At 44.5% G+C, this 24,894-nt stretch overlaps 1 protein-coding gene across 1 annotated transcript; it reads right to left on the bottom strand.

The window, feature by feature from the left end:
- Positions 1–301: 301 nt before the first annotated feature.
- On the bottom strand, positions 302–9,795 carry egf (epidermal growth factor). Its single transcript, XM_055927944.1, is given in 13 exon segments — positions 302–509; positions 5,827–6,048; positions 6,478–6,666; positions 7,114–7,357; positions 7,504–7,613; positions 7,733–7,999; positions 8,001–8,013; positions 8,138–8,182; positions 8,185–8,280; positions 8,432–8,664; positions 8,770–8,874; positions 9,281–9,429; positions 9,688–9,795. Coding segments are annotated over 13 exon segments (1,989 nt in total).
- Positions 9,796–24,894: the final 15,099 nt, after the last annotated feature.

The following is a 24,894-nucleotide window of genomic DNA, read 5'->3' as shown; positions in this document are numbered from 1 at the left end:
TTCCAGACAAAACAATGTTGTTTTCAACCAGCATCAAGGAAAAGTGACAATAAACAAATATCCTAGTTGAAACCCCAGTGGACTGAAGGACAGGCAAATGTTAGGGGTAAAGATTCGTTTCCACTCATAGGCCTACCTAAATATAGAGTATAGCGCTATAAACATCAAAGCAAGACAGAATCTGAAGCAACCCAAGGGTTCTCCTAGCCTGGAATCCACACTGAATATCATTCTGTTTCAATATTGTTTCAGCGATTGAAGCAGCTCCAATAGAAGAGTATCTGTCCTGGAGAACAAATAATCAGTTTTGATTCCATGCTAGCAATCTCCAGGTTCCAGAGTGTGTTCTTTGGTTCTCGTTTGGTGGGTTTGGGGGCTGTGTCACGGTGGGGGCGGGCTGAGGGTCGTCCAGGAAGATGAGGTTGTCGATGGACTTGAGGTGGTTGGCGCCCTTCTTGTTGGTCTCCATCGTAGCCGATCCACAGGAGCACTCGTTCCTTCTCTTGAGTCTGGGGAGAGTCCCCACCTCCTCTGACACAAAGCTTTCACGTGGACAATCAAAGCCTCCCGAGTGGCGCAGCAGTCTATAAGGCACTGCATCGCCCGGGTCTAAGGCACTACAGACCCGGGTTCAATCCCGGCTGTATCACAACCGGCTGTGATCGGGAGTCCCATAGATGGCGCACAATTGGCCCAGCATCGTCTGGGTTACGGGAGGGTTTGGCTGGGGGGCTTTACAAGTAGGCCATCATTGTAAATAAGAATTTGTTCTTAACTGCCTTGCCAAGTTAAATAATAAAAATAAAATACATTTATAAAGCCAAGCTCATCTCAGTCCAGAGCTTTGCTTCACTATATAGCAATTGTAAGGTATTTACGAAGAAATATCATAGTAAAATCATAATGACATAGTTATAACCTATGAATGACATGTTTTGTTTGATTGGGAATCCTTAAAACAAGCATGTGTGATGGTACCTGTTTCGGAGGAGCAAGAGGGACTAACAGCTCTTCTTGGACAGCTCATGACGTGAATGACCTTTCCATCGCCACCATGTTCCAAAACAACATAGAACTAAAACAGAAGGGATAACCGTTGGGGGGCACAGTAAAGTAACATACTACTAGTGCATGGTCAAACTTCACCGCCTTTTTATGATTGGTCAGTATACGTAAGTCACCATTGACTGGGTTCAAACTTACCCATTGTGTGCTTCCAAAATAATCTCCTGGAACTGAAATCACAAAGTATAAATCAAATTAAATGTTATTTGTCACATGCGCCGAATACAACAGGTGTAGGTAGACCTTACAGTGAAATGCTTACTTACAAGCCCTTAACCAACAATGCAGTTTTAAGAAAATTCCCCCAAAATTAAGAGATAAGAATAACAAATAATTAAAGAGCAGCAGTAAATAACAATAGCAGGACTATATACAAGGGGTACCGGTACAGAGTCAATTTGTCAATGTGCGGGGGGCATCGGTATCGAGGTATTTGAGGTAATTATGTGCATGTAGGTAGAGGTATTAAAGTGGCTATGCATAGATAATGACAGAGAGTAGCAGCGGCGTGGGGGGTCAATGCAAATAGTCTGGGTAGCCATGGCAGGAAGCTTGGCCCCGGTGATGTACAAGGCCGTACACACTACCCTCTGTAGTCCCTTGCAGTCGGAGGCCGAGCAGTTGCCATACCAGGCAGTGATGCAACCAGTCAGGATGCTCTCGATTGTGCAGCTGAAGAACCTTCTGAGGATCTGAGGACTCACGCCAAATCTCCTGAGGGGGAATAGGTTTTGTCATGCCCTCTTCACGACTGTCTTGGTGTGCTTGAACCATGTTAGTTTGTTGGTGATATGGACGCCAAGGAACTTGAAGCTCTCAACCTGCTCCACTACAGCCCCGTCGATGAGAATGGGGGCGTGCTTGGTCCTCCTTTCCCTGTAGTCCACAATCATCTCCTTTGTCTTGATCACGTTGAGGAAGAGGTTGATGTCCTGGCATCACACGGTCAGGTCTCTGACCTCCTCCCTATAGGCTTTATCATCGTTGTCGTTGATCAGGCCTACCACTGTTGTGTCATCGGAAAATATAATGATGGTGTTGGAGTCGTGCCTGTCCGTGCAGTCATGAGTGAACAGGGAGTACAGGAGGGGACTGAGCATGCAACCCTGAGGGGCCCCCTTGTTGAGGATCAGCGTGGCGGATGTGTTGTCACTTACACTTACCACCTGGGGGCGGCCCGTCAGGATGTCCAGGATCCAGTTGCAGAGGGAGGTGTTTAGTCTCAGGGTCCTTAGCTTATTGATGAGCTTTGAGGGCACTATGGTGTTGAACGCTGAGCTGTAGTCAATGAATAGCATTCTCACATAGATGTTCCTTTTGTCCAGGTGGGGAAGGGCAGTGTGGAGTGCAATAGAGATTGCATCGTCTGTGGATCTGTTGGTGCGGTATGCAAATTGGAGTGGGTCTAAGGTTTCTGGGATAATGGTGTTGAGGTGAGCCATGACCAGCCTTTTAAAGCATTTCATAGGTACAGACGTGAGTGCTACGGGTCGGTAGTCATTTAGGCAGGTTACCTTAGTGTTCTTGGGCACAGGGACAATGATGGTCTGCTTGAAACATGTTGGTATTACAGACTCAGACAGGGAGAGGTTAAAATGTCAATGAAGACACTTGCCAGTTGGTCAGCGCATCCTCGGAGTACACGTCCCGGTAATCCATCAGGCCCAGCGTCCTTGTGAATGTTGACCTGTTTAAAGGTCTTCCTCACATCAGCTGTGGAGAGCGTGATCACAGAGTCATCCAGAACAGTTGATGCTCTCATGCATGTTTGTGTTACTTGCCTCGAAGCAAGCATAGAAGTTATGTTGCTCATCTGGTAGGCTTGTGTCACTGGGCAGCTCATGGCTGTGCTTCCTTTTGTAGCCTGTAGTAGTTTGCAAGCTCTGCCACATCCGACGAGCGTCGGAGCCGGTGTGGTACAATTCAATCTTAGTCCTGTATTAACGCTTTGCCTGTTTGATGGTTGGTCAGAGGGCAGAGCAGGATTTCTTATAAGCTTCCGGGTTAGAGTCCCGCTCCTTGAAATCAGCAGCTCTACCCTTTAGCTCAGTGTTAATGTTGCCTGTAATCCATGGCTTCTGGTTGGGGTATGTACGTACAATCACTGTGAGAACTACATCCTCGATGCACTTATTGGTAAATCCAGTGACTGATGTGGTGTACTCCTCAATGCCATTGGAAGAATCCCGGAACATATTCCACTCTGTGCTAGCAAAACAGTCCTGTAGTTTAGCATCTGCTTCATCTGACCACATTTTTATAGACCGAGTCACTGGTGCTTCCTGCTTTAATTTTTGTTGTCAGCAGTAATCAGGAGGATAGAGTTATGGTCAGATTTGCCAATTGGAGGGCGAGGAAGAGCTTTGTACACGTCTCTGTGTGTAGAGTAAAGGTGGTCTAGAATTTGTTTCCCTCTGGTTGCATATTTAACATGCTGATAGAAATTAGGGACAACTGATTTAAGTTCGCCTGCATTAAAGTCCCTGGCCACTAGGAACGTCGCCTCTGGATTGGCGTTTTCCTGTTTGCTTATAGAAGAATACAGCTCATTGAGTTTGGTTTTAGTGCCAGCCTCGGTCTGTGGTGGTATGTAGACAGCTACGAAAAATACAGATGAAAACTCTCTAGGTAGATAGTGTGGTCTACAGCTCTTGATGAGATTCCTCAGGCGAGCAAAACCCTGAGACTTCCTTCGTGCACCAGCTATTGTTTACAAATATGTATAGGTCTCCGCCCCGTGTCTTACCAGAGGCTGTTGTTCTGTCCTGCTGATAGAGTGTATAACCCGCCAGCTGTATGTTCTTAATGTCGTCCTTCAGCCACGAGTCTGTATATCATTGTGTCCTATGTCATATGTGTCAAATCATTCTGGTAGACAAAGAATAGAGTAACATGTGATCCATCTGTCCATAATGCATTATAAACATGATTTATATAGGCTGCCGTTAGCTACCATGAGCTGTTAACAAGCATATAATGATATAAGATACTTCCCTTCACATCATAATGTTGACACCCATTGCAACATAGTGAGTCTCAATCACAGGTCAAAGGTCAAGGGAATGGCGTTATGTTCAGTTCTCTTCAATATATTTCACATGACAACTCCAACACCAGTGTCACTACGGATATAAGCTGTGTAAATACTGTCATGTAAATATGGATGCTCCTATCTATGTAAATAGTGACCTGGGAATCCTGACTGGTGGTATCATTTTGATATCATTTTGACAGACCATATCAGTTCCACAGTAAAACCTGTCCCCACGGCCTACAGCCTCCCTTGATAATATTACATGCAAACAGACATTTTACAGTAAATTAAGTATGTTTTTACAGTGGATAGAGTAAGTGGCTTTATTACTTTTACAATTGTGTATGTTTGATCTATGTGACCTGTGCTTCCACCTGGAGAAGAGAGGTGTGTGTATGTGTGTGTGTGTGTATGTTTGAAAGTAAACTACATTTTCAGCAGATGTGAAGAAAGAGACAGGCAGAGAGAGAGAGGGAGGGTGTGAATGTGACTGTGACTGTGTGTGTGTGAGTGTCCCCAAACACTTGTATGTGTGGGGTGCATCAGTTAGAAAAACTAAACCGCAAGAGTACGTCTGCACATGCAGCCAAGTGCGAAAGGCAATTTGGGGAAAGAACTATTACCTATTGTAAACTGTGCAGAGATTGAACTGGGTTATAGCTCAGTGGGTCCATCTTGAGGCAGAGAAATTACCTATTTTCGTGTGTAATTGCTGTAGAACAAGCTAAACCAAGCATGTCATTGAAAGCGTGCCTCTTCCACCAGGAAGCCAAACGAAAACACCCTCGAAAAGGCCTTGCTTTGTGAGTCAGAAGAACCGCAGAGCCACCGCTGTGTCTCTCTAAGCCACCAAAACATCTGTCAAGAGAATCAGCCACTTAACTCAGATAGGGGAATGTGTGTGTGTGTGTGTGTGTGTGTGTGTGTGTGTGTGTGTGTGTGTGTGTGTGTGTGTGTGTGTGTGTGTGTGTGTGTGTGTGTGTGTGTGTGTGTGTGTGTGTGTGTGTGTGTGTGTGTGTGTGTGTGTGTGTGTGGAATCAAATGGACGGGAATATAGAGTTTATGTATGCTACTGGCACCTCAGCAAAAGCCACTATTTGTTACATGTGATTAGCTTAATTCTTGTTTTTTCCCTGCTGTTGTGCCTTCACCTATATTACACGTACCATGACAAGGTGCGTTTGATGGACACCTCTGCATGTTTCTACAAAGGGATTGGATACTTGTAGTGGTGTTAACCCCACGAAGGGTCCACGTCTTTAATCTGTTTTTTAGATGCTTCCATCTGAAAGATTTGATGCATCACGTTTATACGTTTACACACACACAAAGACACACACACATCATCACCACCACCTCCATCACCACCACCATCACCACCATCGCCACGACCACCTCCACCATCACCAAGATACATAAAGAAAGCTAGCATACGTGGTAAGGACTATAGCCTGTAAGTACATTGGTTTTTATTACACTGATGGTTACTCTGGTATAAGACCCACCTTATGTAAAGTGTGACCAAACCAACAAACCCCCTTCATCCCATCTCCTTTTCCCCTCTTCTTCTTCTCTCTCCTCTTTCCCCTTCAACCCCCACTCTCACCTTCATCCCCGTTCCCCCGCCCCCCTGTCCCCCCGTTCCCCTCTCACCTCCGTTCCCCTTTCACCTTCATCCCCCATTTCCCCGTTCCCCTCTCACCCCCGTCCTCCCCTTCCCCTCTCACCCTCGTTCCCCTCTCACCCCGTTCCTCCAGCCTCCCGCCCCCCCATTCCCCTTGCACCTGTAGCAGTAGTTGACGCAGGCAGTGATGGAGAGTAGTGGAATGAGGACCAGCATGCCCAGGGCGATGGCCATGTTCCTCCTCTTCTCCTGTTTGGCCTGCTGCAGCTCCCACCACTCCTGATAACTGAACTGACAGCGCTCGCACATGTAGCCATAGACAAAGCTGGGATCACCACGCACAAAACTCACTGTTAGTATAGATCACACAGTTTCACCTACTTGTGTAAACATAACACAACTTCTGAAAACAAGAAGCTCAAAACCAGTGTTGGCTGATTTATGAGAGAATTCTACTGAGGACGTCCTGTATATCTTGCAGATCCATGCAGATTTAAACTTTAGAATCATAAGTATTACTGTTTTACCCTACAGCTCACGTTGTTACCATAGCTACCAAGGAAAGGCTTTACACATGGAACAATAGTGCCACCTACTGCCATTGTCTAGACTGGCTTACTTGAAAATCCCTATCCAGAAACAATATTCAACCCCAACTCCAAGGCACTGTATCTGAGTTAGTGTAATAAAAACAGCATTTTTGGCCCCTTAATGTTGTAGAATAGTCCGTCAACAATAGTGTTGATCCATGTACAAGGAGGTAGATAGGGGGACTTGGTTGCAGGTGTAGGACTCTATCTCTGCGAAGTAAAAGCAGACTCCCTCACAGAGACAGTAAGTATCATGAGATGAGGGGCAGCTCTCCACTGTGTTGGTGTTCAGCCACTGGCTGGTGTTGTCAATATGGCTACTGGTGGTCACAAACAAGGACGTAGTTGTTATACTCTGCAAACACGCAGAGGGGTGGAGAGTGGAGAAAGAGAGGGAGCAAGAGAGACAGAGAGAACTAGAGAGACAGATAACTAGAGAGACAGAGAGAACTAGAGAGAGGGAGAGAGAGAGAGACAGAGATAACTAGAGAGAGGGAGAGAGAGAGACAGAGATAACTAGAGAGAGGGAGAGAGATAGAGAGACAGAGAGAGAGAGAGAGAGAGAGAGAGAGAGAGAGAGAGAGAGAGAGAGCAACAGATAGATAGAGAGGGAGAGAGATAGATAGAGAGACAGAGAGAGGGGGGGAGAAAGAAAGACAGAGAGACGAAGGCGACACAACAAAAGAAGGGAGGAGAGAAAAATGGGATTATGGTGATTTAAAAAAAAACTTAAAGCAGAAATTGAACATAATTGTCTTTCTAGAGATTGTTGCCGTAGTAATGTTTGTTATGATACTTACTGAATGTAGTGCTGCACCTTCCCACTGTAGCCAGTTTGACACTTGCAGCCCTACCCCATAGTATTCATGCATTCAGCTCGCTTGTCACATTTGTGTGTTCTCATTTTACACTCGTCAATATCTAGATGGGTAGTGAAAACGACATGAAAATGATGAAATGATGAAACGCATATCCACCGGCTGTGTTGACACACGGAGCTCTGGCTACTACACAGGGCCTTCCCCAACATGTACTCATCAAGGTCTAGAAACACAACACACAACGTTACACATCAACAAATACAACCTGACACTTACCTTTTCCCCTTTTCCAGTTCAGGAATGATCCTGAATAGGAATCGATTGGAAATCAAAAAGAGTTCATAGATACACACACATGCATGCAATCACCCACACACAGCTCTCTATCCCCAGTGAAGCCTTCCAGGCAGTGGCAGGTGGGGTTGCCTCCATCCAGCAGACATTTAGTCATCCTGGTCTGTAAGTGCAAGGATGTTGCCAACCCTTTTTCAAAAGACCAGTTTCACTGGGACTATAATATGTACAGTATCTGGACAAAATCAGAGTGGCAGCCATTTTGTGCCAGTATGTAATCCCCAGTATTGTTGTTATAGAGGTGTGGTTTTTATCTGACACCATCTTTTCAGGGAAGAGTGTGGGCTCACTCTCTTTGTCCATGTTGCCCTCTGCCTCCTCCTCATCAGAGGAGAGAACAGGCATGAAGAGCGGCATGCTCTCATCATTCAATGTTTGGTTTTTCAGAGAGAACTGGTATGCAGAATCACCATCTTCAGAATCTGTAGGAAAAAGCATGAGCAGAGCAAACTTATCTCTTAATACCAAATGCCTGCTCTCACACACCTGCGCACAGCTCTGATTTTGATAGACAAACATTTGCTCCTGTGGAAGAAATTAAAATTAGAAAAAAAAGTCATAAATACAACAACAGGTCAAAGACTGTGATAAAGCTAACATAGGTATTTAACAATATGGAGTCTCTCTCTCTCACTCTCTCTCTTGCCACCTGGCTTGGCAAGTGGGTAAACCACCACTATGGATGCCAGTTGGAACGCTCTGGGTTCATCCTGGTCCGCTTGTAAACGCTCAGGAGCAGCTGCTGCTTCCAGGCCGTGACCCACAACGGACCAACCAGAAGAGACGATGGAATTAGAATAAGAATATATAGATTTAGCTATTATAGCCAATAACTTTTTGAATGTGTGTGAGTGTTTGTGTGTGCATGCTTGTGTGTGTGCATGCATGTGTGTGTATCTGTGTACTGTATGTGTGCATATTTGTGTGTGTGTCTGCTCCACAGAAGCCTCATCTACATTGTTCTCTGTCAGGACTCGTCGGTTGGAGCCATACAGGGATGCCGTCTCCATTACACCACTCTTGCTATCACATCAGTGCAGCCTGTCTTCAGTGAAGTCAATGGTCAGACCACTAGGGGACAACAAGTCAGCGCCAGCAATGACCGAATGGTCACTTCCTTCCAAAGACGCACTCTGCACCACAGGCCTGGTACCCATATCGGTTCAGAACAACGCCCTAAAAAAACAAAACAGAAATGATAACTCAGCCATCCAAAATTAACAGGCAGAGGAATGCGTGTAGCAAAAATACCGACAAAGAAATATATTAAAAATATTGTACTTGGCTAAAGGATGAACGGCAATTCCCCTTGGTTTCTGTATCCCATTGCTAACAACGTTCTCTATGTTGATGCCATCGAAAGTGCTGCGATCTAAAGTTGAGAGGCTGAAAGACAGAATACAAAAGTAATGTCCTAGGCCTAGGCTAAAAACAATATTAATAAAACAGTAGATATAAATGGAGTAGAATGAATGGAATAAAACAAACCACGCATAATATAATTAATAGTTTAAACTTCAAATAGTTCAGTGTGAATGTGAATGTCAAGGTAATTGTGTGTTTTAAATTCTGATAATAGCATTGGCCCCAGTACTGAACCCTAGGGTACACTACCAACCCTCGGTCAGTCCAGTAGGGCTTGGCCCCAGTACTGAACCCTAGGGTACACTACCAACCCTCGGTCAGTCCACTAGAGCTTGGCCCCAGTACTGAACCCTAGGGTACACTACCAACCCTCGGTCAGTCCAGTAGAGCTTGGCCCCTGTACTGAACCCTGGGATACACCACCCACCCTCAGTCAGCCCAGTAGAGCTTGCAGTTGACACAGTCCACAGCCAGGCCCTTTGGTGAGTCCAACCCCTCAGTGAGCAGAACTTCCCAGGACCCGCAGTCCAAATCAGCCCGGTCAATCTGCCTCAGTACCGTACTGGCAAAGTACACCTAGGAAAACACACACATTTTATTATTTTTTATCATAATGCCTCGTAAGCATCATTGCCTGACATGGACCAAACAGTTTCACTTCCTCATCATCAACAGTCCTACAGTAACCAGTTATGACATAGAGGTGGCAGCAGATCTGAATACAGCTGACCCATAGTGCTCCATAGTCAATAAAGAGCAGTCAAGTGATTTTGCACTGCAGTTTTGAAGTTGTGAAACTGACTTCACTGTAGTCTATTTCTACCATTTCCTTACTTTGTTTTGTACAGGATCATAGTCCAGAGCTAGCACTATTGTCCTCGGCTCCTCCACAAGGCTGTAGTCACCAGTCCCATCCAGATGACCACATCTACTCTCTACCATTTTGGCAGCAGATAAGGCAGAGATGCTGGAACATATTGATAAGTGATGACAAATAAAAACAAGAAGGCAAACATAAATATTGTCCCATGTGTGCGTAGGCTTGCACATGTGTGTAATGTGTGAGTGCCTGCGTCTGTTGATATATTTATTGTGTGTGTGCATGTACGTTTATCCGTGGCAGCATATGTGGTGTGTGTGAGTGTGTAGGAGTGGGGACTTACCAGTGGCTGTGCAGCGTTTGCCGTCTTGGTGGAGCTGGCACACAGGCAGTGTCACACTTCCAACTACCAGGGTGGGAGTGTGACGTCAGCCCCCTCGGTCTGAAGAAGAGCAGCCTGGGAGATCCATACACACACACAGGGAGAGATTTAATGGCACAGCCTCCAATCAGTAACAGCAATAAACCCTCCACTCATTAACAACAATAAACCCTCCACTCAGTAACAGCAATAAACCCTCCACCCAGTAACAATGATTAACCCTCCACTCAGTAACAGCAGTAAACCCTCCACTCAGTAACAGCAATAAACCCTCCACTCAGTAACAATGATTAACCCTCCACTCAGTAACACTGATTAACCCTCCACTCAGTAACAGCTAGAAACCCTCCACTCAGTAACACTGATTAACCCTCCACTCAGTAACACTGATTAACCCTCCACTCAGTAACAATGATTAACCCTCCACTCAGTAACAATGATAAACCCTCCACTCAGTAACACTGATTAACCCTCCACTCAGTAACAATGATTAACCCTCCACTCAGTAACAATGATTAACCCTCCACTCAGTAACACTGATAAACCCTCCACTCAGTAACACTGATTAACCCTCCACTCAGTAACAATGATTAACCCTCCACTCAGTAACAATGATTAACCCTCCACTCAGTAACAATGATTAACCCTCCACTCAGTAACAATGATTAACCCTCCACTCAGTAACAATGATTAACCCTCCACTCAGTAACAGCAATAAACCCTCCACTCAGTAACACTGATAAACCCTCCACTCAGTAACAGCAATAAACCCTCCACTCAGTAACACTGATTAACCCTCCACTCAGTAACAATGATTAACCCTCCACTCAGTAACAGCAATAAACCCTCCACTCAGTAACACTGATAAACCCTCCACTCAGTAACAGCAATAAACCCTCCACTCAGTAACAATGATTAACCCTCCACTCAGTAACAGCAAGAAACCCTCCACTCAGTAACAGCAATAAACCCTCCACTCAGTAACAATGATAAACCCTCCACTCAGTAACAATGATTAACCCTCCACTCAATAACAATTATTAACCCTCCACTCAGTAACAATGATTAACCTTCCACTCAGTAACAGCAATAAACCCTCCACTCAGTAACAATGATAAACCCTCCACTCAGTAACAATGATTAACCCTCCACTCAGTAACAGCAATAAACCCTCCACCCAGTAACAATGATAAACCCTCCACTCAGTAACAATGATTAACCCTCCACTCAATAACAATTATTAACCCTCCACTCAGTAACAATGATAAACCCTCCACTCAATAACAATTATTAACCCTCCACTCAGTAACAGCAATAAACCCTCCACTCAGTAACAATGATAAACCCTCCACTCAGTAACAATGATTAACCCTCCACTCAATAACAATTATTAACCCTCCACTCAGTAACAATGATTAACCCTCCACTCAGTAACAATGATAAACCCTCCACTCAGTAACAATGATAAACCCTCCACTCAGTAACAATGATTAACCCTCCACTCAGTAACAGCAATAAACCCTCCACCCAGTAACAATGATTAACCCTCCACTCAGTAACAATGATTAACCCTCCACTCAGTAACAGCAATAAACCCTCCACTCAGTAACAATGATAAACCCTCCACTCAGTAACAATGATAAACCCTCCACTCAGTAACAGCAATAAACCCTCCATTCAGTAACAATGATAAACCCTCCACTCAGTAACAGCAAGAAACCCTCCACTCAGTAACAGCAATAAACCCTCCACTCAGTAACAATGATAAACCCTCCACTCAGTAACAATGATAAACCCTCCACTCAGTAACAATGATAAACCCTCCACTCAGTAACAATGATAAACCCTCCACTCAGTAACAATGATAAACCCTCCACTCAGTAACAATGATAAACCCTCCACTCAGTAACAATGATAAACCCTCCACTCAGTAACAATGATTAACCCTCCACTCAATAACAGCAATAAACCCTCCACTCAGTAACAATGATAAACCCTCCACTCAGTAACAATGATTAACCCTCCACTCAGTAACAGCAATAAACCCTCCACTCAGTAACAGCAAGAAACCCTCCACTCAGTAACAATGATTAACCCTCCACTCAGTAACAATGATTAACCCTCCACTCAGTAACAGCAATAAACCCTCCACTCAGTAACAGCAATAAACACTCCACTCAGTAACAGCAATAAACACTCCACTTAGTAACAGCAATAAACACTCCACTCAGTAACAGCAATAAACCCTCCACTCAGTAACAATGATTAACCCTCCACTCAGTAACAATGATTAACCCTCCACTCAGTAACAATGATTAACCCTCCACTCAGTAACAATGATTAACCCTCCACTCAGTAACAGCAATAAACACTCCACTCAGTAACAGCAATAAACACTCCACTCAGTAACAGCAATAAACACTCCACTTAGTAACAGCAATAAACACTCCACTTAGTAACAGCAATAAACACTCCACTCAGTAACAGCAATAAACCCTCCACTCAGTAACAATGATTAACCCTCCACTCAGTAACAATGATTAACCCTCCACTCAGTAACAATGATTAACCCTCCACTCAGTAACAATGATTAACCCTCCACTCAGTAACAGCAATAAACACTCCACTCAGTAACAGCAATAAACCCTCCACTCAGTAACAATGATTAACCCTCCACTCAGTAACAATGATTAACCCTCCACTCAGTAACAATGATTAACCCTCCACTCAGTAACAGCAATAAACACTCCACTCAGTAACAGCAATAAACCCTCCACTCAGTAACAGCAATAAACCCTCCACTCAGTAACAATGATTAACCCTCCACTCAGTAACAATGATTAACCCTCCACTCAGTAACAATGATTAACCCTCCACTCAGTAACAGCAATAAACACTCCACTCAGTAACAGCAATAAACACTCCACTTAGTAACAGCAATAAACACTCCACTCAGTAACAGCAATAAACCCTCCACTTAGTAACAGCAATAAACACTCCACTTAGTAACAGCAATAAACACTCCACTTAGTAACAGCAATAAACACTCCACTCAGTAACAGCAATAAACACTCCACTCAGTAACAGCAATAAACACTCCACTCAGTAACAGCAATAAACCCTCCACTCAGTAACAGCAATAAACACTCCACTCAGTAACAGCAATAAACACTCCACTTAGTAACAGCAATAAACACTCCACTCAGTAACAGCAATAAACACTCCACTCAGTAACAGCAATAAACACTCCACTTAGTAACAGCAATAAACCCTCCACTTAGTAACAGCAATAAACACTCCACTTAGTAACAGCAATAAACACTCCACTTAGTAACAGCAATAAACACTCCACTCAGTAACAGCAATAAACACTCCACTTAGTAACAGCAATAAACACTCCACTCAGTAACAGCAATAAACCCTCCACTCAGTAACAGCAATAAACACTCCACTTAGTAACAGCAATAAACACTCCACTTAGTAACAGCAATAAACCCTCCACTCAGTAACAGCAATAAACACTCCACTCAGTAACAGCAATAAACACTCCACTCAGTAACAGCAAGAAACCCTCCACTCAGTAACAGCAATAAACCCTACACTCAGTAACAATGATTAACCCTCCACTCAGTAACAGCAAGAAACCCTCCACTCAGTAACAGCAATAAACCCTCCACTCAGTAACAGCAATAAACCCTCCACTCAGTAACAATGATTAACCCTCCACTCAGTAACAGCAAGAAACCCTCCACTCAGTAACAGCAATAAACCCTCCACTCAGTAACAATGATTAACCCTCCACTCAGTAACAATGATTAACCCTCCACTCAGTAACAATGATTAACCCTCCACTCAGTAACAATTATTAACCCTCCACTCAGTAACAATGATTAACCCTCCACTCAGTAACAATGATTAACCCTCCACTCAGTAACAGCAAGAAACCCTCCACTCAGTAACAGCAAGAAACCCTCCACTCAGTAACAATGATTAACCCTCCACTCAGTAACAATGATTAACCCTCCACTCAGTAACAATGATTAACCCTCCACTCAGTAACAATGATTAACCCTCCACTCAGTAACAGCAAGAAACCCTCCACTCAGTAACAATGATTAACCCTCCACTCAGTAACAGCAATAAACCCTCCACTCAGTAACAGCAATAAACCCTCCACTCAGTAACAGCAATAAACCCTCCACTCAGTAACAGCAATAAACCCTCCACTCAGTAACAATGATAAACCCTCCACTCAGTAACAGCAATAAACCCTCCACTCAGTAACAATGATAAACCCTCCACTCAGTAACAATGATTAACCCTCCACTCAGTAACAGCAGTAAACCCTCCACTCAGTAACAGCAATAAACCCTCCACTCAGTAACAGCAGTAAACCCTCCACTCAGTAACAATGATAAACCCTCCACTCAGTAACAATGATTAACCCTCCACTCAATAACAGCAATAAACCCTCCACTCAGTAACAGCAATAAACCCTCCACTCAGTAACAATGATTAACCCTCCACTCAGTAACAGCAATAAACCCTCCACTCAGTAACAGCAATAAACCCTCCACTCAGTAACAGCAATAAACCCTCCACTCAGTAACTGCAATAAACCCTCCACTCAGTAACAGCAATAAACCCTCCACTCAGTAACTGCAATAAACCCTCCACTCAGTAACAGCAATAAACCCTCCACTCAGTAACAGCAATAAACCCTCCACTCAGTAACTGCAATAAACCCTCCACTCAGTAACAGCAATAAACCCTCCACTCAGTAACAGCAATAAACCCTCCACTCAGTAACAGCAATAAACCCTCCACTCAGTAACAGCAATAAACCCTCCACTCAGTAACTGCAATAAACCCTCCACTCAGTAACAGCAATAAACCCTCCACTCAGTAACAGCAATAAACCCTCCACTCAGTAACTGCAATAAACCCTCCACTCAGTAACAGCAATAAACCCTCCACTCAGTAACAGCAATAAACCCTCCACTCAGTAACAATGATAAACCCTCCACTCAGTAACAGCAATAAACCCTCCACTCAGTAACAATGATAAACCCTCCACTCAGTAACAATGATTAACCCTCCACTCAGTAACAGCAGTAAACCCTCCACTCAGTAACAGCAATAAACCCTCCACTCAGTAACAGCAGTAAACCCTCCACTCAGTAACAATGATAAACCCTCCACTCAGTAACAATGATTAACCCTCCACTCAATAACAGCAATAAACCCTCCACTCAGTAACAGCAATAAACCCTCCACTCAGTAACAGCAATAAACCCTCCACTCAGTAACAATGATAAACCCTCCACTCAGTAACAATGATTAACCCTCCACTCAATAACAGCAATAAACCCTCCACTCAGTAACAGCAATAAACCCTCCACTCAGTAACAGCAATAAACCCTCCACTCAGTAACTGCAATAAACCCTCCACTCAGTAACAGCAATAAACCCTCCACTCAGTAACAGCAATAAACCCTCCACTCAGTAACAATGATAAACCCTCCACTCAGTAACAGCAATAAACCCTCCACTCAGTAACAATGATAAACCCTCCACTCAGTAACAATGATTAACCCTCCACTCAGTAACAGCAGTAAACCCTCCACTCAGTAACAGCAATAAACCCTCCACTCAGTAACAGCAGTAAACCCTCCACTCAGTAACAATGATAAACCCTCCACTCAGTAACAATGATTAACCCTCCACTCAATAACAGCAATAAAACCTCCACTCAGTAACAGCAATAAACCCTCCACTCAGTAACAGCAATAAACCCTCCACTCAGTAACAATGATAAACCCTCCACTCAGTAACAATGATTAACCCTCCACTCAATAACAGCAATAAACCCTCCACTCAGTAACAGCAATAAACCCTCCACTCAGTAACAATGATTAACCCTCCACTCAGTAACAGCAATAAACCCTCCACTCAGTAACAGCAATAAACCCTCCACTCAGTAACAGCAATAAACCCTCCACTCAGTAACTGCAATAAACCCTCCACTCAGTAACAGCAATAAACCCTCCACTCAGTAACTGCAATAAACCCTCCACTCAGTAACAGCAATAAACCCTCCACTCAGTAACAGCAATAAACCCTCCACTCAGTAACTGCAATAAACCCTCCACTCAGTAACAGCAATAAACCCTCCACTCAGTAACAGCAATAAACCCTCCACTCAGTAACAGCAATAAACCCTCCACTCAGTAACAGCAATAAACCCTCCACTCAGTAACTGCAATAAACCCTCCACTCAGTAACAGCAATAAACCCTCCACTCAGTAACAGCAATAAACCCTCCACTCAGTAACAGCAATAAACCCTCCACTCAGTAACAGCAGTAAACCCTCTACTCAATAACAGCAATAAACCCTCCACTCAGTAACAGCAATAAACCCTCCACTCAGTAACAGCAGTAAACCCTCCACCCAGTAACACTGATTAACCCTCCACTCAGTAACAGCAATTAACCCTCCGCTCAGTGTAAGAGGTGTGTAACTGGCTGCAGGGAAGTCAGGCGCAGTGAATAACCTTCTATTCAGTAAAAGCAATAAACCCTCCAATCAGTAACAATGATTAACCCTCCACTCAGTAACAGCAATAAACCCTCCACTCAGTAACTGCAATAAACCCTCCACCCAGTAACACTGATTAACCCTCCACTCAGTAACAGCAATTAACCCTCCGCTCAGTGTAAGAGGTGTGTAACTGGCTGCAGGGAAGTCAGGCGCAGTGAATAACCTTCTATTCAGTAAAAGCAATAAACCCTCCAATCAGTAACTGTCACGCCCTGATCTATTTCACCTGTCTTTGTGATTGTCTCCACCCACCTCCAGGGTTCACCCGTTTTCCCCATTAGGCCCTGGGTATTTATTCTGGGGTTCCCTGTTTGTCTATTGAACCATCTGCCTCCCGTGTCTGCATCTGGGTCTCGCCCTGTGCCCTTATAGTACGAACTGGCCATGACCAGCTCCGCCACGCTGTCTCCCTGCATTGGGAGGCATGAGGAGTTACTGCTGGACCTTTTGGAGGGCTTCGTTCCCAGACGGAACGCCACGACCAAGGTTTCAAGGCTATTATGGAGCAAATCAGAGAGTTAGCTAATAGGCAGCCCGCCGCCTCTGTAGAATTCCGCACGTTGGCCGCCGAGAGTGCCTGGAATCCGGGAGTTCCTATTCGATATTGTCCATCACAGAGTGATGTCCATCGGGAGTTACTGGTGGACCTCGATTCCCTCATCACCCTCACCATTAGGATTGAGTGGACATCTACGGGAACACAGGACTGAGAGGAGGTCTGGCCTAGGTCACACTCATCCATCCACTCACTCAACTACGAAATAATTTGGAAGTCCCCGATAGCTGTTTTTCCGAGAGGATCCGAGGCCACCCGAGCTCCCTCGAGAATCATCGACGACGGGTGAGTTGGATACACCGGAACCTATGCAACTGGGAAGGGCTAGATTATCGTCTAGGGAACGTTCACACAGGCTAAGCTCCAGTGGTTGTCTGTATTGTGGTGCTGTAGGGCATTACATAGCCACCTGCCCAGTGAAGAGACCTGAATCCTTAGTAGGTACAAGTACATTGGTGAGCCTGACTGGGAACCCTCTATTCCCATTACCCAAACTCCTTTTTATGTGATCTTGCTGTGGGGAGACCAGTCTAAGTCTCTCCAGGTGCTCATTGACTCTGTGACAGATGAGAGTTTCATGGACGCTACCCTGGTATCGGAACTAAGTATCCCTGCTCAACTCCTCTCCATTCCCATGGATGCCAGGGCACAGGACGGCCGTTCCATTGAAAGTCACACACAGCACAGTTCCCATTAATATGCGGGTATCTGGAAACCACAGTGAGTCAATACAGCTTCTCCTCATTGAGTCTCCCCACATCCCTTTTGTTTTAGGATTTTCTTGACTCTAGAAGCACAACTCCGATATTGACTGGACCACGGGTTCAATCCTGGGATGGAGCCCGTTCTGCCATTTACATTGCCTGAAGGCGGCGCAGCCTTCCCCGGACACGTCTGCTTCCAGGGTTGAGTACGGCCTCGGATCTCTCTGCCATTCCCACAGAGTACCATGACCTCCTGGAGGTTTTCAGAAAGGCTCGTGCTATGTCCCTTCCTCCACATAGTCCTTACGATTGTGCTATTGACCTCCTCCTGGGCACCACACTGCCTCGAGGCTGGCTATATTCCCTGTCTGGTCTTGAGACCGAGGCCATGGAGGAGTACATCAAGGACTCTCTGGCTGTTGGGAGTGTTCGTCCTTCTGCCTCTCCTGCTGGCGCAGTGTTCTTCTTTGTGGGGAAGAAGGACAAGACCCTACGTCCATGCATTGATTACCAGGGCCTCAATGGCATTACGATCCAAAATCAGTACCCTCTACCTCTCCTCAGCTTTCAAACCTCTCCAGGAGGCTACCATTTTTCCCAAACTGGACCTTCGGAATGCCTACCATCTTGTGGGGATACCAGAAGGAGACGAGTGGAAGACGGCTTTCAACACTGCCAGTGGACACTATGAGTACCTGGTCATGCCGTTTGGACTCACCTGTCTTCGAGGCACTGGTCAACGGGACATGTTGAATCATTTTGTTTTTGTCTACCTCGATGACATCCTGGTTATCTCTCGTTCTGCCCAGGAACACATTCTCCATGTTCGACAGGTCCTTCAGCACCTCCTGGAAAATTAGTTGTTTGTAAAAGCTGAGAAGTGCGAGTTCCATCGCTCCACAATCTCCTTTCTGGGATACATCATCGTTGAAGGGAATGTTCAGATGGATCCGGGAAAAGGTGAGAGCGGTGGTGGATTGGCCCCCTCCCACATCCAGGGTGCAGCTACAACGGTTTCTGGGGTTTGCTAATTTCTACCACCGTTTCATTCGGGGCTACCTGGCGGCCCCCCTCTCTGCACTCACCTCTCCCAAGTTACCATTCACATGGTCTCCAGCAGTGGACAAGGATATTGGGGATCTAAAGCAGCGATTCACTACTGCCCACATCCTCATCCATCCGGACTTGTCAATATGTGGTTGAGTTTGACGCTTCCGACGTGGGAGTAGGGGCAGTCCTTTCCCAGCGATCCGTCCAGGACCAAAGCTTCATCCCTGTGCGTTCATGTCCAATCATTTCAACCCTGCGGAGAGGAACTTTGACATTGGGAACCGGGAACTCCTAGCAGTTAAGATGGCTCTGGAGGAGTGGAGGCACTGGCTGGAAGAGGCGGAACATCCATTTTTGGTATGGACGGACCATAAGAATTTAGAATACCTCCGCACTGCCAAGCGCCTCAACCCAAGGCAAGCTCGTTGGGCTCTGTTAATTACTAGGTTCATTTTCACCATCTCCTACCGCCCTAGGTCCAAGAATGTGAAGCCGGACGCTCTCTCCCGTCTGTACAGTTCCACTGCCACTCCCTCTGAATCTGAGACCATCCTCCCTGCCGGCTTCGGTTGTTTGGGGTATTGAGGCTCTGGTCCGCAATGCACAACGTTCCCAGCGAGGAACGCTGGGGGGGCCCAGCTAACTGGATGTTCGTTCCTAATTCGGCCCAGCCGAAGTCGTGCTTGGCCGCGCAGATGTGGGTGAACAGTGAGTAAAGAAGGGGACTATGCACGCACCCCTGAGGGGCCCCAGTGTTGAGGATCAGTGTGGCAGATTTGTTGTTACCTACCCTTACCACCTGGGGATGGCCTGTCAGGAAGTCCAGGATCCAGTTGCAGAGGGAGGTGTTTAGTCCCAGTGGCCTTAGCTTAATGATGAGCTTTGTGGGCACTATGGTGTTGAACGCTGAGCTGTAGTCAATGAACAGCATTCTCACGTAGGTTTTCCTTTTGTCCAGGTGATTAAGGGCCGTGTGGAGTGCGATTGAGATTGCGTCATCTGTGGATCTGTTGGGGCGGTATGCGAATTGGAGTGGGTCTAGGGTTTCCTGGGATGATGGTGTTGATGTGAGCATTTCATGACTACCGACGTGAGTGCTACGGGGCGGTAGTCATTTAGGCAGGTTACCTTCGCTTTCTTGGGCACAGGGACAATGGTGGTCTGCTTGAAACATGTAGGTATTACAGACTCTGTCAGGGAGAGGTTGAAAATGTCAATGAAGACATTTGCCAGTTGGTCTGCTCATGCTTTGAGTACACGTCCTGGTAATCCGTCTAGAATGGATAGTTCACCCAAATTACAAAATTACAAATTGGTTTCGTTACCCTGTCAATGGACAATGGACAATGGACAAGGTATGACAGCAAACCATGATTTTTGTTCTATCTCCTTAAACTGCTTCCAAATGCAAACGTTTTAGCCGTTCAAGTCATGATACCGGTATTAGCATTTTTTTGCGCAACATGTCCAAATGATCTCGAAATAATCTAAAATGAATTGTGAAGTACAACAAAGTCCCTTACAGTATACATAATTTGATAATTCAAAAAATGTAAATACTGGTACCATGACTTAAATGGGATTTGCGTCACAAAGGTTTTAACTTTTGCAACTATACCAAAATAATTAACGACTGGTCGCATCTGACTGTGACAACCACATTTTGGATCAGACCATATCTTCTGGTGGAATAATTATATTTTATGAATAACATTTTCTAAATAACGGTTTTAATTAAAATATATAATTCATTGTTATTGATTTTTTTTGTAGCCATTTCAAAAAAGCAATAAGGCACACAAGTCACTGCTGTACCATTCCATTTTATAAACTGGGTGGTTCGAGCCCTGAATACTGATTGGCTGACAGCCATGGTATATCAGACCGTATACCACGGGTATGATAGAACACTCCTTTTTACTGCTCTAATTCCATTGGTAAACAGTTTATAATGGCAATAAGGCACTGCTAATATACTGGCAATATACCACTGCTAAGGGTTGTGTCCAGGCACTGGGTGTTCCGTCGCGCTTAAGAACAGCCCTTAGCCATGGTATATTGGCCATATCCCACACCCCCTTGGCCCTTATTCCTTAAATATAGCGCTCTCTTGTGCCTTATTGCTTAATGGTTAGATTTCGCTATTGTTGTATATTCTAATGAGACCATGTTGAAAATTGTTACAGTCCCATTTCTCATTTTATTATCCCAGTCTTAGATATGGACCTGGAATTGAAAAAAATATACATTTTATTTTAAGACACTTAAATGATAAAGAGCGAAACACTTTAACCACTATGCAAGTTGACACAGTTACCAGGCTGCTTTGCAGCTGACTGCAAACAAACTCTCACTGCAGTGCTTATACAGTACCTATACCCCTTCTTGTGTCGTCATAATTCTAGGATGAAGGTTAAACCAATTAACTTGGGTTTGATTGTAATCTAGTAATGCAATTTTCTCATGAGTAATTGAATGCATCGCTGAAGGTTTGAGCATTGCTAAGCCATTGACGCAGAGTGTCTACATACACTAGCATTTAAAAGCTATTAAGCTACCATATACCCTGCATGTAAATACACATCTACCACACAATAAGAATTCCATTTCTGAGTAGGAATCAGTCATCTTCATGATGATTAAGACCGCTTTGGCTCAAGGTCTCATTGAGAACAACATATTCTGCATCAGCTTAAAAACAAGGTACGGCCTACATTCAACATTTTGTACCTTGACCTTTCTTCCTCTCTTTTCTCTGTCTACCTTACACCTTACTCTCCAGTCCCCCCCCCCCCCCCCCCATGCTCTTATATACAGCCAGTCACAAGACTAAGTCCCCTCCACTTAGAGTCTGTGATTTTACCTATATAACCTGAGTGAGAGTTGGCACCTAGCCTCTGTCTGTCTTTTCTCTTTTATTAGGCCTCAGGGGTCAAGGTAAAGTCTAGGGGACCCAACCAGGGCTTTAATACCTGTCACAAAGGGGACCCAAACAGGACTTTGATACCTGTCACAAAGGGGCCCCAAACAGGGCTTTGATACCTGTCACAAAGGGGCCCCAAACAGGGCTGTGATACCTGTCACACAGGTACACATACCACAAAAGGCTGTGTAAGGATGAATGTGTACAAATACCACACCATATGATGTGGGAACTAGTGATGTTGGTTGGAACTAGTGATGAGTACTTCTATGTGAAAACAAACTCCCATTGCACACAATCTCAAAGTCTAAAAACACAACATGTACAACAAAGTGTTTGTCGCTTACGTGAATGAGTATAAATAACCACACCTTCCAAATCAACAAGACGTATTGTCTGTGCTGGTATTCACTTTTGGTCAAGGAGCAGCACAGGATAATCAGTAGTTCAGCAGCACTGTCTGACCTTGGCAGGTCTTAGTTTTAGAGCAGAGTTCACCGTTTCAGAACAGAATTTTAGAACAAAGATCATGATTTTAGAACAGAGTTTCAGAACAGAGTTTTAGAACAGAGTTCAAGGATTTAGAAAGAGTTTTAGAACAGACTAAAGGTTTTTTGAACAGAGTATTATAACATAGTTCATGGTAGATCTTAATGTGAACTAAGACCACATTTATTGAGGAATGAGGAAACCGACATTGAACTCTGACCTGGAAAGACTCAATTGGCTGGTTGAGGGGATGTACCAACTTGACAGCGATGGGGGGAGGGGGGGGTCACTTTAGGTTGACGTTCTCAGCCTCACCCCCTGAGTACTTGTTGACTTGCCGTACGGTCCGTGATTTCACATCAGTGTAGTAGACTTGATCCAGGAACACGGACATCCCCAAAGATTGAGACCTAATGGGAAGAATATTGAGAAGTTAGCAATGATATACACCGATCTACACGTGATATCTAATTATATACTACTCTAGTGCCAAACACAGATAGCTGCCCTAATGAAACATGATCTCAATAGAATATGTCAACACAGTGAACCATTGTGTTGATACCTTTGTTGAATCAATGTGGCTGGCTAAAAGCTTCTTCATATGGCCATAATGGGGTGGAGTTCAAATCAGCTCTGGCTTTCCCTATTAAACAGTCATCTCTTAGCAATATGTGCGTTCACACTCTCCTTTCACGTGGTGAACATCCTCATATGTCAGTGAAGACAGTCTTGGACAGTCTGGCTTGTACGATTTCTTATGTGTGAGATCGTTTGTATCTTTCAAGTAGTGTAATATTGATTCAAATAGTATTACATTTGGATTTTTTTCTTTAGCATGTAATGTTATATTACACTAAAATATCAATGTGTCATGTTGTTTGGAAGAGAACCTGTTAACTGGGTGATTCCAATATATTATTTTTAAGTGGCAAAAGAATAGCTGAGACAACCGTTGTCTTGCCACCCGGTGAAACGGTCCAAAACATGAACACTAGTTGTGTTGTATTGTGGTGTGTTGTGTTGTGTTATCCACTTCCCTCCATTTTCTCCACCAGAGACAGTCATGAAACCTGCTGTCCAGATAGTGTGTGTATTCAGATTAGAATATGTACCCTGTATGTGTGTCTCTCTATCCTGTATAGGCATCTTCCTCTCCCTGAGTGAATCAGGCTGGATGAGTAAGCGGGGAAACTCGGAAAAGTGGAGAAGACTTGTTTTCTGTTTACTCAGGATAGCCATCATCAGACTCCACCAACCAAACCACTATTCCTACCCAGGATGACATGCATATTGTTAGCAGCAGTGTCACAAGTGGCTTTGTAAGTAGCTGTAGGAAGGCTAACAAGGCTGGAAAGGGCTCAGTGTCTCCAGCTGTAGTTGAGTTGAGTTAGAAATGTGCCTGCTCAATGGCTTTTGCCCCGTGATTTCACCCCTGTTGACAGCATTTGAAAGAGGTATATCACTCCAGGTCACTCTAGGTCAGTCTAGGTCAGTCTAGGTCAAATACTGCACATATTGAACTCTCGTTGTCATCGGAACACTATGATGTATTGGGAAATGTCATGGAGGGCACCTTGGAATACTGCGTCACTGTTCACTGTTTTGTTGGTATGCCCAATCTGATGCTAAACAATGTTTACATGTAGACCAAATGAATCATACATTAATCATCTACCTAAGATTTTAACTATGTATGTGGGACATGGTAACAAATGAACTAGGGTTCTTATTACCGTGTTACTATAACTATAAATATAACATGTTACACGGATCCTTCAAGAATGCAGAAGTAATAACACAGTAAAGTGTTCAAGGGGGGGGGGGGGGCTCAAGACTAGCAGGTCCCACTAACTCATCCCATCTGTTAGTCAAACAACTTGGGTGTTGCCATGTTAATGGAATAGCTGGTATGACGGGTAGCGCCCAGACAGGTGCAGCGGGTGGCATAGGCCAGGGTATCCATGGGAATGGCGTTCCAGCTCCACACATGTTATCAGGATTTACGGCAACACCTTTTCAGGCACACAGTAGGCCTTGACCCATTGATTACGGTCCCGCTCTCTCACTGTGCAGCCAGTCAGTGGGGCTAAAGAATAGGAGAGGAACACCCATGGGTCATAAGCGGATACATTCTGATATTTACATGCTCAAATACACAGTCACATGCATGTTGGTGGATACACAGACATCCACATAATCACTAAGTAACAACTGTGAGACAGTGGAAGTGGAGATCAGGGTGGGCTCGAGAGAGAAGACAGAGGAAGGGTTGTAATGTTGAGAAATACACTACCGTTCAAAAGTTTGTGGTCACTTAGAAATGTCCTTGTTTCTGAAAGATTTTTTTTTGTCCATTAAAATAACATCAAATTGATCATAAATACAGTGTAGACATTGTTAATGTTGTCAATGACTATTGTAGCTGGAAAAAGCTGATTTTCAATGGAATATCTACATAGGTGTACATTTACCTAAGATTTTAAGTTCTAATGGACCCATTATCAGCAAACAT

Source organism: Salvelinus fontinalis, chromosome 6, assembly GCF_029448725.1.
Source record: "Salvelinus fontinalis isolate EN_2023a chromosome 6, ASM2944872v1, whole genome shotgun sequence".
NCBI classification, from domain to species: domain Eukaryota; kingdom Metazoa; phylum Chordata; class Actinopteri; order Salmoniformes; family Salmonidae; genus Salvelinus; species Salvelinus fontinalis.
This window is presented reverse-complemented; position numbering and strand designations above follow the sequence as displayed.